This window comes from Vigna umbellata, chromosome 2 (assembly GCF_029865625.1).
Source record: "Vigna umbellata cultivar VRB3 chromosome 2, Vumbellata_1.0, whole genome shotgun sequence".
NCBI lineage: Eukaryota > Viridiplantae > Streptophyta > Magnoliopsida > Fabales > Fabaceae > Vigna > Vigna umbellata.
Window position 1 is genome coordinate 35786952 of NC_142166.1, and position 15739 is coordinate 35802690.

A 15739-nucleotide genomic window follows, 5' to 3' on the forward strand; every position below is an offset into this window, starting at 1 on the left:
AATAAAACCTATTTACTATAACTTCCTACAACTGAAACATAACATATATGATACAATCTAAACAAAACTCAAATGCTATAAAAATAAGGAAAGACAATCTTTGAAAAAGAAATGCAGAACATAAGCAAAACCTAAGTCTAAAAGAATGCATTAACAATCACGAGATATTCCTAAACTAAGCATCAAATCTGTGAATTAGAATGTAAAACATAAAACCTAAAATGAATCATCAAATTCTACTCTAAACAAAAGTAATCAAGAACAACATTAGAAAGCAACTAAAACAGAATTTAGAATTGAAACAAAGTAAGAAAATCAGTACCTAAATTCTAATTGATCAAAAGCAAAATAACACAAAAAAACAAAATTGATTTCATAGGTGAAATGCACATTGGAGTAAATAAAAGAGTGCTTAGAGTTCTCAAGAAGACATCCTGTGAAGTTGAATCCCAATACAGGGTATTCTAGGTTATATTTCAGAACCTAATTTGACTCTTTCCACTAATATGTCCAACCAATGTTCATTTGCCTATTCATCAATCTAAAATTCACAAACAGAATTTAAATATGCAAATGATTGAGGATAAAGTTTCAATTACACTTAGAAAGACATTTTGACTAAAGTAAGCCCATCACAGGGTCTTATAGTTCATATTTCAAAACTAACAGTGGTAATTCCTACTCATTCTCAATCAATGCAAACCTAAATCTGATAAAAGAAACACAAATTTGAATCAATTTTTATGCATTGGACTCATCTCTGACTCGAGAAGACATCTCGATAAAGAATGCTCAATACAAATTCATTTAATTCCAAAAGAAATTATAGAATGCAGAGTGACAGAGTCCAAATCAATTTCTCAGCAAAACAAGAAACACAATCACACAAGAACACAAGAAAATAGAAACATCACAAAAATCAAACACATAATCATAAGAACTCTCATAATAGAACACATCAACGAAAGAAAACATTTTATTAACGAGAGAAGAAGAGTACAAGAAAAGGTATCGAACAAAACTCGCAATCGAAGCCACCACGGGTTGTCACCACCGTGGGTGTGCGCTCCAAAAGCAAGGAAAACGAAAACCTACTCTATAGAAAGCGTAAAAAAAACTAATCTACATAGTGTAAAACTATATCTGAAAAGTTGTAAAGTGTGTATGTGTGTAATTACATGAAGAAAACCCCTTTATATAGGGTTCATCAGCAAAGAGGGAAAAGGGAATGGGAATAGACCTCTTGATGCTTCATGCTTCCCATCGGACGACTCTCCCTTTCTTCCTCGTGCTCCACAACTCTCAGCCCTCCATCAACTTAAGCTTCTCACCTATCAACATTTGTCACGTGCTCGAGCTTCGTCTGCCTCGAGCTTCTAATTAGTGGCACGAGCACTAAGAGCTCTCTTCCTCTCACATTACTTTGCTCTCTGTCCGCACAAGCCCTAGCTCTCGTGGGTTTTTTTCTCTCCCAGTTGAGAATTGCTCGAGACATTGTTTTCTTCAAATGAAATGCACAACCTAAGAACCCCTAAAGCAGCTTCAGCCACCAAAACTCACTGTTTCACTTAAGCCCATTCCAATGCATTTTCAGTAGACCAACAACGGCAATCCAATGCAAACATAAGCAACCCAAATGCTAAGTGCACCAGCAGCCCTATTCAGCCAATCAGCAGCATATCCCAAGTGTGGCAGCAGTAGCAGTGTAGCAGGCAGCCCAATTAATCAGCCAACAGCCTTTAGCGGCCCACTTCAGCTCAATTTCTCTGGTGGCAACAACTCAATTTATATCTACATCAAAGAAAAATAATCAATACCAAATTAAAGAAAAGGAAATCCAACAATTAAAAAGAAAGGATTTTATTAAAGATTTTCTAAAAAAAATAAAATTTTATAATTACTGAAAATTACACCTAAAAACCTATTTTTAACTACAATTACACAAAACTAAAGAATTTAAGAAAAAACCTAAAACTAATCCAATTCTACAAAATTAAAGACAAGAATATGTTATCCTAGACTTCTAAACACAATTAAAAGTGCAAAACTAGGGAGTTATCAAAGTTCTTCTAACATTTTTAGCAAGGTATAGCACAAGTGCGTTTATCAACACTCTCATATAGCACATTGACACAATTTGTGAGGGAATCATTTTGTTATGTGTCTGCTAATGTATTAGTGCATTTACAAAAGCTTTTTCACGAAACCCTTATCTTTCAACTATATTATTTTTTTCAAGGAAAACACTTTTGTCATATGCTCATTTTTTTTATTTATGTTTGTTAAACTTCAAAACATATGATGACATTTAGACAATTCAGTTTTATGGACGATCTTGTCTTAATAACATTTACTACTCTGTTTATCATGAATATTAATTAATCTTAGTCGCTGTAATTTCATAACAGAGGAAGAATTCATATGTCCTAATCTAGCATGTCACATATCATATGAATCAACAATAAGTAGAAGAAGAAGATTCATTAATATTCTTATAAATGTTGTCTTTACAATCTTGTCAGACTTGAATGACACTTTAACCCCTACTTTTCCCAATAGTGCTACTAAGATTAAATTAAGTTTGATTGATGGAACATGTAGCACATCACTAAAGGCCAGAGTCTTTCCAGATGTGAGCTTGAGAAGAACTTTCTCTTTTCTAGAACAAGAGTGATCTTGGAATCATCGAGGTAGAGATATTCTTCTTCATCCCCTACATTAGTGTAAGAGGTAAGGGCACTTTTGTTTGCACAGATATGCTTGGTAACACCAAAGTCTACCACCCACATGCTCACATTGGTCATCAGATTTATTGAGAAACGATCACAACAATAATGTCATCTCCTTCAACTATATTTGCCCTAGGAGGATTGTCGTTTCTTGCCCTACATCTACATTGTAGTGCATGATGGCCCGACTTTCCACATATGAAACAATTTACTTTCTTCTTAAAGGTGGCAATTCATCGATCAGAAGTTTTGTAATAAATTCATCTGGTAGAAGAATGTTCTCCGCTTTCATATCTTTGAGCAGTTTATGGTATTAATTTATTTGAGACATTATGTCCTTGTCTTCAATCATTTCCCAGTGATAGTAATTCCCAATAATGAACCTGTGTTTGATGACATCTTTAGTAGAGTATTTGAGAATCAATAAATCTCAAATGTCTTTCGCCTTCTTATAGGATCAGTACACATCGAACAAATCATTAGAGAGTGCACTAAGGAAAGTATGTTGGCATACCTTATTTGCATGAACCCAATCTTTGAGATGAAAGAGAAAATACGACTTTGTACATGTCTAAAAGGTTGACACACAATTTTGCTAGCCGAAAATTCTAATCAGAGAAGACTTCAATTTTTGATACATTCACAAAAAGTTTCGTAAAGATTGTCTGAGTTTCGAAAAAATGTTCTGATTTCGCAGTATTGAGTTGTTGTCAGCCATAAATCTTTAATATTGTTGTAGAAAATTTGACAAAAAACACAAACAAAGATTTTTCGAGACGTGTTGATTGATCATTATCTTTAAGGACTTATCCGTAATGTGTTACGCAAATTCTCCCACGATATAATAAGAATTTTCCAATAGTTTGAGGATATCAAAACTAACAAGCAACTAGAAGAAAAATAGTAGAAAATAAATCCAAGATATTTTTAAGAAAGAAAAAAAAAGGAAAAAAATAATAAGATAAGAAAACGAGAGAAAGAAAAATTATTCCATGTCCATGCTTTAAATTATATAATAATACTAATTTAAAAGAGTTATTAGAATAATAATTTATTTAATGTAATAAATTAAGTTACTAATTTGTAATAATTAAGAGGTTATTATAATATATATAATGTTTTATAACGCACTTGAAATTTTGGAATGTTTATAGTTTTATAATCATGCTTACCAAATTCGTTTAACTCAGACGAGTTTACATGCTTATTTAGTACTTATGAGTTAAATCAAAAGCAATCTCGGATTTCTGTAAAAGTGATAGCCTTGATGATAAAATTGGTAAGCTTGATCGAAATCGCGAACTTATTTCCGATTAGAATTCATAAAGATTTATTTTTAATGTAAATGGATTTCGGTTTTGGGCTCACCATATAAGCTTATCTTCTTTCTTCGTCTCCTTGCTATTCACTCAACGCTTTGTTCTAAGTCACTCGTGATTTCCGTCAGCCGTCATCACACTCGTGTCACTGTCCACATCTTGCCATCATCGGTAGTCACGCCTTGCCTCTTTCTATAATATACCTGTTTAAGAATACCAAGTTTATCCGAGTCGTTTTTTCTACCTTTGGTTTAATGGACTTGATACTTTGTATATTGTTATTGTCTCTTCACTTTCACACCCGATAATAAGAGTCAAATCATATTTAAGAAGTGAGAAAATGATTTCCTTGAAAATCACAATGCAAACCTTGAGAAAGACAATTAATCAAATAGATACTAATAGATATTAAATGTTTCGGTTAGAATCTCCTAGACATTAACCAGTACAATCAAAACCCATCATCTGGAAAAGGTTAAATCGCATATACCAGGAATCCTACATAAAAAGAGAATTCTAACTCTTTATAATATTAATCTTTATTATCATTGACATGAGATGATGGGAAACCTTCTAATTTTGTGAGAAATGTTATGTTCATACCGAAGTGACGACAAGACCAACATGATATAAGCTATTATAAGCCCAACAAGATTTCGGCAATAGGCCGAGATTATCTCAACACTTGTAAGACACTAGGAATAAAGGTATTTTGTTAAGATTGAGATGATTTCGAAATATTTAGCTATTATGATAAAGAAAAATATTATTGATTAAATTGTTATTATGTGAAGTTTAAATGATCTTGGTTAATTTTTATTAATTAAATGTTAGAGATGGTCTTAGACGAACATAGTATACTAGCTTTCATGATCTATATGATATATGCGAACCTTAGTGAGATGGGCAACTTGCAAAAGAAAATTTCATGTTATTTGAGTCATTTATCTATAAGTATATGTTCATCAAACAGTTATGTCTTTTCACAAAACACCATGCTATGGGATATAAATATAATAGAAGAACATTAGAAGTTTTGAACTATGCATAAAAGAAATTCAAATTACAATTCTGATGTTAAAGAGAAGAAGAAAATGTTATGGGATAGGTAGCTCTCTCACCATATATCCTGAAATGAACAAGAAGGAATTCAAGAATATTGCAGAATATGCTTACTGGTCAAAAAACGGATGACTACATTTCTATGGCTGGTGCTTATTATAAAAGGAAAATTCAAGAAATTGGAGAATTTACATGATGATATGTAGAAAAACCGATGGCTACAATTCATTGATGCGCGTGATCCCTTGAGAATGAACCAGGGCCAGACAATTTTTACTTGTCTTTATCAATGAAAAATGATTTTGCTAAATTTTTAGATGAAAATAATAGAGTAATTTTTCTATTGGATGTATGTTCGGTACTTGAACACATCATTAAGCAATGACACTATATGTTCCAAAATTTAGCAGTGATAAAACCAAAAGCTTTTCAATTAAAGTTTCCCTTCAAAAGGGTCTTGTTTTGTTTTGATGTGATTCAAAAACAATTTCACCCGACCAAGTCACCCATATCCATCTGATCTGGTTAAGGTAACTTTTGATAGAGTTTTCCTTCATCACGTTTTGGTATATATTATGGATTTTGTTTATATATATCTAATAGCGGAAGATGGATTATTGGTCATAAAGCCAAAAAGAGGCATTTAACAATCCAAATGAATCTATCTTCTGATGAGGGTGCAATGAAATGAAGATAAGATACACAAAATTATGCTTTGTCATTGAAACTAGAAAAAGGTAAGAAACAATACATGTGGGGACTAACTTTCTTGTACTAGTGTTTAATTTGCACGCAATATGCAAGTGATTTATCAGATCCCCACGTTTCATTCACATCCCAATTATATATATATGTCACGAAAATCGGGTTGGAATGCGTTGCTCAAGAACTAATGTTGAAGAAAGAGAATGCTCATATGTTACAACTCATTTTAAGAAATCACAATATGCATGTGATCACCTTCTCGCTTATTTCATTTGCAAATGCTCTTTCATCGAAAAATCGTAAATAATTGAGCAAAATAGAGCCTAAACCAAATATAGGTAAAATTCAGAACAGTCATCAAACACATAACATAGTATGAAATGCAGAATAGGTACTCCTACAGTCATATACACGTGCCATGCATCTCTCAGAAATCAACACTTCACCACCTGGTCATGAAAAATGAACTAGTCGGCAAGTGCTATCATTTTCAAGGCTACTTTTTGCTCTCTCCCTCTCATAATCTTCTCCCTGTGCATAAATATGATAACCATCCTCCAACAGTTCGAAAACAATTCCAAAAGAAGTATTGAACCAGGAGTTTCATGGTGCATTTATTGTGACATATTGCATGTGCTCTGGAATATCCTATAGTTTGGCTTATGCTACTTACTGTTTACCCACCACTTACCTATCATACTCAGTGTGTGATACTCCTACTCTTTCTTTATGTAACTGTCTTCTGTATACCTCTTAACCAACATCATCTCTTGATTTTTAAGCCCCTTTTCTCCCAAAATCAAAACACTAACTTCATTTTTCATCTCGATTCAAAGAGCAAATGGGTGAGGATGCAAAACAAGTGAGCCTTCACTTTTCTCATTCTGCTTTCTCATTTATATTAGTTTTTCTTACATATTTCTGGGCTCGAAAATTTTGTTTTACTTATCTTGGTTTTGGTAGGAAGCTGCAGAGGAGAAGAAAGAGTCTAAACCACCATCTCCAATTGTGCTGTTTATTGACTTACATTGTATAGGATGCGCCAAGAAAATAAAAAAATATATTATGAAAATGCGAGGTTCTATTCTGTCATCTATCAGTTTGATTTTGACGTCATATGGGCTGCCACGTTTTCATTCGTTTGTAATTTTCTTCGAACAGGAGTTGAAGCAGTGGTGATTGATATGGCTGAAAATCAAGTTACCATAAGGGGAACAGTGGAGCCTGAAGCAATATGTAACATAATTACGAAAAAAACAAAGAAAAAAGTCCAAGTTATGTCTCCATTGCCAGAACCAGAAGTAGAACCTACACCAGAAATTGTTACTTCTCTGGTATCCAAGACTTCCCTTTTCCTGTTTTTCAAAGAAATGAAAATTATATTAAACATAAATCTACAAAGTTTAACTAATAAATGGTAATTGTTTCCTGTTACAGGCTATTGAACCGGTTACTGTGGAACTTAACATCAACATGCATTGTGAGGCCTGTGCTGAGCAGCTCAAACGGAAGATATTCAAAATGAGAGGTAACACTTATTCTCATCTAATGTGATGGTAACACCAATTGCTGGTTGTAGTTGAAAGAGACTGATTTGGATTAACTTCATTTGGGGAGAATGTAATCACTTTGAAGAATTACTTTGAACAAAAGCATGCATAAAACACAAATTTAGTCATTTTCTCATACAATTTTGCAATTATGACAGCAAAAAACTCCATCAATCATTTGCAATTATCATTCTTTCACGTTCATTTGGAGTAATATACTTATAAAAGATTGTATTTAGAAAAATAGACTGTAAGAAAAAAATGAGTGATTTTTCACGTTCATTAAAGGACAGAACTATTTTATGATTTTTTTTTTCAATGAAACAGTTGAACTAATATTGATATTTATCTTGTCCCTCGAATACCCGTATGTAGATAAATAATAATAATAAATAAAGTCATTTTCAAAAATATAAAAGAAATATAATTTGATAAAAAAAAAAGGTACAAATTAAGAAGACAAAGTCAGCACTTTGATTGTCCATCCATTAATGCTTTTATCTTCCAGAGTACAAGTCAGCATTTTGACTGTAAACCTATACTTGGTATTCTTCTTCATTCCAATGCACCTAAAATTAGAAAGAAATGAAGATCTTGTGAAAGCCAATTTTTTCCTAACAGCACCTTTATTTATATATTTTATTATTATTTAAATTTATTAAAAATTAAATAATCAATCTAGTTTCTCTTTTAATTCAACGAACAAATTTCATTCATGATTTCATAAACTAATAAAATTTAGGCAATAGTATGTAAAACACTCTTGTAAACTAGAATGCAGGACGGTTTAACAAATACAACATCAAAAAAAGCATCATGATTTAAAAACTATTAATGGCATCGATTCATCTAAGGGCTGTTTTATCAGCTTTTGATGAACAAGTAAAATATAATGATGTTCAATACATAAATATATAAACATGTATATGCAATATAATGCCTAAAAAATCCAAATCATCCCTTTAATGATGTAAATGTGAAAACATGTTTTTGTTATTAATGTAGGAGTTCAAACAGCAGTGGCAGAGCTTAGCACAGGGAAGGTCATTGTGACTGGGACCATGGATGCAAACAAGCTAGTAGACTATGTCCATAGACGCACCAGAAAACAGGTCAAAATAGTTCCCCAGCCAGAACCTGAACCCTTAGCAGAAAAGAAAGAATTAGAGAACCCTGGAGCAGAAGAGGTCAAACATGAGGAAGAGATAGAAGAAAAAGAAGAGGAGAAACCAGCAGAAGAACCTAAGAAAGAAGAAGGTGGAAATGATGGCAATAATGAGAGTAAAGAAGAGAAAGGTATTGAAGAAGAAGAAGTGGCAAAGAAAGAAGTGGTTGGTGATGAGAATGGAGTGGTGGTTAACGTTGATGATGAAAGCATGAAGAAGATGATGTACTCCTACTATTACCAACCACTCTATGTTATGGAACCACCCCCTCAGCTATTCAGTGATGAAAATCCCAATGCATGTTGCATTTCATAAACTCATCACAGGATCAATGAAAGAAAGAAGGAGAAAGGATTCCATATTGTGAAATATTGTTTTTAATTAATTTGATGTATGAAGAATATTACACAGATAGTAATAATAGTTTTTTAATTTTTTCCTTTCTTCGATTATTTGCTGTTTGCAAACATGTTAATGCATGTAAGAGCAAATGTGACAAGATCTTGGGAATGTTGAGCAGGGGTGGAAGACTTCATATCATTTACGTATACTTCAACACTTTTGTTGATAAAGTGATTAAATACCTTATCCATGAGTCTTTCGTAAGTTGTTCCAACGTTTTTTAGTTCAAAAGGTATGAACTCACAATAATAATTGATTTTTTTTTATGAAGGCGATCTTTAGCTTGTTACCTTCAGCGATTGGAATTTGGGTTATAGCCTGAGTGGACGTTTAAGAAACGTGGTAGATTTTGACTGACTACTTTATCTACCAGTCGGTTAATGTTGAGTAAGGGATAGGCGTCCTTAGCATACACATATATTGTTAAGGTCCGTGTAGTACATAGTTCCACCATTTTCCATTGGCCTTTTTTACCAACACGATAATAGTTAGCCATGTTGCGTAATGTGCTTCCTTGACGAATCCATCTTGTAACAGCCGTAAACAATTCATACTAAAGATTCGATAAATCTAAATATCTCAAACAAACATATTTAATCATATTCAGATTTATAAGAAAGAAAACGGAAGCAGAAAGACCAACCTCCAGCTATTGTTGTATGCTTGCTTAAATTCTGATTTCTGAACACTTGCTCTTAAAACACGATGGTGATGTATATGAAATAAAGAGTAGGCTCAATGACCTGATATGAAATTTTCTGTAGTGCTCCAAAAACCATCACAGAGTATTTTTATAACGTTAGAAGAGATTGTTGCAGGAATCATGGCACACCCACACATTTGAAAACGGTTTCTATTTAAAATGGACCACTTTCAGAATATTATCTGCTTTTAAAATATTAACTGAAAAGGAAATAAAAAAAATGGGATATGATAGATTCTTAAAATGTAACCTCTTTTCTGTATAAGGCTAACATTCTCCCACTTGGTCCATTTTATTCAACCATCAAACGTAATAAGAGACCAAATATATGAATCATGGTGACAGATCCTCTAATAATGAGTATTATCTCCCATGTCTTACGATGTATTTAGTCTCACACCACAAGCTCTTAACTCTAATGAATAAACCATATGTCTATTCTAGGTCACAATTAAATGAGTTTTCTCAAAGTAACTAATTATGTGCACAAATAATTGAGAAAACATTAAACTGAATAAGAGTTTTATCAAAATGAAAGTACTTACAATGATTGTCATATCATGGAACCAAGTCTCATTCGCGTTACATGATCCTTAAAATTCTTTGGTGGCATGCCTTTAGTTAAAGGATCAGCAATCATCTGCTCAATGACCACTTTCTTTTCTATAACACGTTCTCTTATGGCTAGATATTTAATATCAATGTGTTTACTTCGACTTCCACTTTTATTATTCTTAGCCATAAAAACAGCAGTAGAGTTATCACAATACAAGTGGCCTAGAAATTGATTCCACAACTCTAAGCCCAGATATAAAACTCTTCAACCATACACCATGTGAAGTAGTCTCAAAACAAGAAACGAACTCAGCCTCCATAGTAGAAGTAGCAGTCAAGGTCTGCTTTTTGCTACTCCAAGATACAACTCCACAAGCTAGCATGAAAACATAGCCAGATGTAGCTTTTATGGTATCAACACAACCAACAAAGTCTGAATCAGAGTAACCTACCACTTCCAAATTATCAGTTCGTCTATACATGAGCATGAAATCTTTTGTTCCTTGAAGATATCTCATTACTTTGTTTGCAGCTTTCCAGTGGTCAACACCTGGATTACTCTGATATCTTCCTAAAACTCCAACTGCAAATGCAATGTCAGGTCTAGTACAAACTTGAGCATACATAAGACTTTCGACAGCTGAAGCATATGGAATATTTTTCATCTGTTCCTGCTCAAGATCATTTTTCGGGCATTGACTTAATTCAAGTTTGTCACCCTTTACAATGGGAGCTACACTTGGTGAACAATTCTTCATGTTAAACCTCTCTAAAACTTTGTTGATATAGGTCTCTTGAGACAAACCCAAAATGCCTTGAGATCTTTCTCTATGGATCTTAATGCCAATGACATAAGATGCCTCTCCCATATCCTTCATGTCAAAGTTCTTTGAGAGAAATTGTTTCACTTCATATAACAAACCCTTATCGTTGGTTGCAAGCAAAATATCATCCACGTATAATACAAGGAAACAAATCTTACTCCCACTGACCTTTTGGTATATACATTGATCCATGACGTTTTCTTCAAAACCGAATGAAGTGATAACATCATGAAATTTTAGATACCATTGGCGGGAGGCTTGTTTTAATCCATAGATGGATTTATTAAGCTTACATATCAAGTGCTCATTGTCTTTAGAAGAGAATCCTTCAGGTTGTTTCATGTAAACCTCTTCCTCTAGATCACCATTAAGGAATGATGTTTTCACATCCATTTGATGTAACTCAAAATCAAAATGAGCTATTAATGCCATAATTACTTGGAAGGAATATTTCTTAGATACAGGAGAAAAGGTCTCTGTGTAGTCAATTCCTTCTCTTTGAGTGAATCCTTTGGCAACAAGTCTTGCCTTATGTCTCTCAATGTTGCCTTTTGAGTCTTTCTTGGTTTTAAAGACCCATCTACATCCAATGGATTTTACACCATCAGGCAACTGAACGAGATCCCAGACTTTGTTGAATGCCATAGAATCCATCTCGTCTTTCATGGCATCATACCATAGGTTTGATTCTTTAGAACTCATGGCTTGTGAAAACGTTTCAGGATCATTTTTGGCTCCAATGTTGTAATCTGATTCTTGTAAATACACTTCATAATCACTAGAAACTGTTGGTCTTCTTATTCTAGTAGATCTTCTTAATGTTGTGTCAACATCTTGATGAGAAGCTTGTTGTTCAACTGGTTGTTCAACATTTACTTGTTGTTCCTCATCAACAACCTGATCTATATTATCATTCTCAACAATTTGTGGAACTTCAATTATTGGTTGTCTAATTTGCTTTTGAACTGGAGGAGCGTGAATGACTACCAATCTTTAATTTGATTGAGAGGTTTGAGCTTCATAGTGATCTTTTTCAAGATCAATGTCTTGATTTAAATCACTCCCATTAATCAAATAATTTTCAAGAAACTTTGCATTTCTTGATTCCATAATCTTAGTGTTATGAGTTGGACAATAGAATTTATACCCTTTGGACTTTTCAGCATATCCAATGAAATACCCACTAATATTCCTTGGGTCTAGTTTCTTCTCTTGTGGATTATAAATTCTCACTTCAGACGGACATCCCCAAACGCGTACATGTCGTAAACTAGGTTTCCAACCTTTGAATAACTCAAAAGGTGTTTTTAAAACAGCCGTAGTTGGGACCCGATTTACTATATACACAGCCATCTTAAGTGCTTCAGTCCACAAGAACTGAGGAAGTTTTAAATTACTCCTCATACTTCTCACCATATCCATCAAGGTTCGATTTCTTCTTTCTGCTACACTATTATGATCTAGAGAGCCAGGCATGGTATATTGGGCAACAATCCCATGTTCTTGAAGAAATCTAGCAAACGGACCAAGTGCTTGTCATTCTCCGTGTGTTTACCGTAGTACTCTCCACCTCTATCTGATCTCACAATCTTAATTTTCTTTCCACATTGTAACTCTACTTCAACCTTAAAATCTTTAAAGGCATCTAAGGCTTCATCCTTAGAACGAAGTAAGTACAGATACATGTATCGTGAGCAATTATCTATAAAGGTGATAAAGTATTTTGGACTACTTGCGTCCATATCCAGACAACAAATATCTGTATGAATAATTTCTAGTAAACTTGAACTCCTCTTAGCACCTCTTTTGGACTTGTTAGTTTGCTTACCCTTAATGCAATCCATGCAAGTCTCAAAATCAGTAAAATCCAAAGTACTCCTTCATTTACTAATCACTTAATTCTCTCAATGGAGATATGTCCCAATCTACGGTGCCATAAAACAAAAGAATCCTCATTCATAACACATCTTTTTAACCCAGCGGAAACATGCATAGAACTATAAGCAACGTTGTTTTGCAATTTAATAAAGTAAAGACCATCGCATAATTCCCCAAAGCCAATAACTTTGGATTTATTCAATAAACTAAAACCAGAATCCATAAAATTAAAGGAAAAACCCAAAGGTGCAAGTTGTGAAATAGAAATCAAGTTCTTGCTAAAACTAGGAACATAAAAGGTCTTTTCTAAACATAAAACAAAACCACTGCTTAAAACTAAATTGCACGTCCCAATGGCTTCAACATGTGAACTCATCTTGCTTCCTGAATAGATGTGTTGCTCACTTCCCATCAGTTTCCTTAGGTTTTCCATACCCTGCAAGGTATTAGAAACATGGATTGTAGAACCAGAATCAATCCACCATGTGTTATGATTAAAACTAGTCAAAATAGATGTGTTGCTCACTTCCCATCGATTTCCTTAGGTTTTCCATACCCTTCAAGGTATTAGAAACATGGGTTGTAGAACCAGAATCAATCCACCATGTGTTATGATTAAAACTAGTCAAATTAGATTCATAACAGACAAAAGCAAACAAATTACCTTTCTTTTCAAGCCAATCCTTAAACTTTTGACATTCCTTCTTCATGTGTCCCTTCTTTTTACAAAAGAAACATTTGGACTCCTTCTTAATAACTGGCTGAGCAGGAATCTTTCCCTTCTTATTAACTTGGTTCTTCTTATTCTTAAATGAAGTGGTCAAGTTCACCTTCTCCCCTTCTTCAATCAATAGCCTTTCTTCTTCTTGAACACACATGGTCAATAATTCATTAATAGACCACTTGTCCTTATGTGTGTTGTAAGAGATTTTAAAGGGAGCGTAATGGGGAGGCAAAGTGCACAAAATATAGTGCGCTAGGAAAGAATCAAACATGGTAACTTCCAAAGCTTTTAGTTGAGCCACAATGTCCCTTATGTGCATGATATGATCACGCACTCCCTTAATTCCAGTGAGCTTTAAGGATGAAAACTGCATTATAAGAGTGTTGGCAAGAGATTTATCAGATGTCGTAAACTGCTCATCAATAGCCCTCAGTAAATCCTTGATATTCTCATACTGATCAACCGAACCTCGGATTCCAGCGGAAATGTTGGTTTTTATGAACGTTACGGAGAGACGATTTGACCTCTCCCATTTTTCATAAAGTTCAATGGCATCTGGAGTGCTAGTCTCAATAATACCCGGTGGTTCAGGTCTTCTAATAGCATAGTCTATGTCCATCCAGCCTAAATGAAGAAGAACTCTCTCCTTCCAAATCTTATAATTATCTCCTTTCAACTCGGGAATACCACACTTGATATCAGAAATATTCACAGATTGAGAAACTGCAAATTCAAAATATTCATGTTCATTATCATAATTTGAGACTAAAATAAATGTCATGTTTTACCAATACAAAACATGTCTTTACCAATGAGTCTATTAACATAAAACTTGTCTATGGGCTAAAGTCTTACTCAATTAGACTCATTTAACCTTATGATAAAACTATTAAATTATATCACATTCCTAATTCCTATGGGAAAATTAAGAATTATAATAAATATTTTATCCTAATTAATCATACAAATGTAAGGAAAATCATGTGGGTATACTTCATCACATTATATATAATTAATTACAATTAATGTTTCAATAAAGTGATCTTTATAATATAATTTAATTAATTAAAGATGTTGTGGCTACTCTCTAATTATTAAAAATTATATTTATCACTAAACAATAAATTCTCTATAGGTCTTATATTTAATCTAAATAAAATATAAGAGTCATATTATAAATATATAATATTCAAAAATTAGTATACTAACATTAAATATTAGTATAATGTCCACGCGCACTTTAATCCTAATTGCGTGTATACCAGTGCCTATCATAACACCATAACAACGTATGTATATATATATATATATATATATATATATATATATATATATATATATATATATATATATATATATACATATATATATATATATATATATATATATATATTATACGCATATAACAACAACAGGAAAAAGGCATCCAATATGAAACGTAAACAATAAATAATATATATTTATATATATGTATGAAAATAATCAGTGTGCGCAGAATGAAAAAACTCTGGATTAAAACCAGAAGCGTACAATATTAATTAAAACCAGAAGCAGCGTACCTTTCAATCTCCAGTGTGCGTATGTATACAACAGATAAAGAAGAAAAATAAAAACTGAATATATTTTTCTGAAAGATGCCCAAAACGAAACGCAAAAACAAATGTTGTTTCGATCATCTTCAATCTCCAGCCATTGTTGTATGCTTGCTTAAATTCTGGTTTCTGAACCCTTGCTCTTAAAACACGATGGTAATGTATATGAAATAAAGAGTAGGCTCAGTGACCTGATATGAAATTTTCTATAGTGCTCTAAAAACCATCACAAAGTATTTTTATAACGTTAGAAGAGATTGTTGCAGGAATCATGGCACACCCACACGTTTGAAAATGGTTTCTATTTAAAAGGGATCACTTTCAGAATATTAACTGCTTTTAAAATATTAACTGAAAAGGAAATAAAAAAAATGGGATATGATATATTAAAATGTAACCTCTTTTCTGGCTAACATTTCTTTGCTTCGGCCTTAGTGGCTAGTCTTTTCTCCTCTCTTAACTTCTTTTCTTCTGTGAAACTCGTTTGACCTCGCTGAAAATAGATAGCCTATGGGAGATTACCCTAGGTT

At 33.1% G+C, this 15739-nt stretch overlaps 2 protein-coding genes across 2 annotated transcripts; one reads left to right on the top strand and one right to left on the bottom strand.

Moving 5' to 3' along the window:
• Positions 1 to 6417: 6417 nt before the first annotated feature.
• Positions 6418 to 8846, top strand: LOC124839767 (heavy metal-associated isoprenylated plant protein 9-like). The gene is made up of 5 exons (XM_088107999.1): positions 6418 to 6660; positions 6779 to 6893; positions 6977 to 7149; positions 7253 to 7343; positions 8371 to 8846. The coding sequence occupies exons 1-5, from the start codon at positions 6478 to 6480 to the stop codon at positions 8844 to 8846; spliced, it is 1038 nt and encodes a 345-aa protein (XP_087964125.1). The 5' UTR covers positions 6418 to 6477.
• Positions 8847 to 13415: 4569 nt separating this feature from the next.
• LOC148203883 (uncharacterized) lies at positions 13416 to 14398 on the bottom strand. Its single transcript, XM_088107799.1, has 2 exons — positions 13558 to 14398; positions 13416 to 13450 (listed from the first exon to the last, which is right to left on the bottom strand). The coding sequence occupies exons 1-2, from the start codon at positions 14396 to 14398 to the stop codon at positions 13416 to 13418; spliced, it is 876 nt and encodes a 291-aa protein (XP_087963925.1).
• Positions 14399 to 15739: the final 1341 nt, after the last annotated feature.

Coding starts and splice junctions, on each gene's coding strand:
- LOC124839767 (XM_088107999.1), top strand. CDS start 6,478: ATGCTACTTACTGTTTACCCACCACTTACCTATCATACTCAGTGTGTG. Junction 6,661..6,778: donor TCGATTCAAAGAGCAAATGG/GTGAGGATGCAA, acceptor TGGTTTTGGTAG/GAAGCTGCAGAGGAGAAGAA. Junction 7,344..8,370: donor GAAGATATTCAAAATGAGAG/GTAACACTTATT, acceptor TTATTAATGTAG/GAGTTCAAACAGCAGTGGCA.
- LOC148203883 (XM_088107799.1), bottom strand. CDS start 14,398: ATGACATTTATTTTAGTCTCAAATTATGATAATGAACATGAATATTTT. Junction 13,451..13,557: donor GGATTGGCTTGAAAAGAAAG/GTAATTTGTTTG, acceptor AATACCTTGAAG/GGTATGGAAAACCTAAGGAA.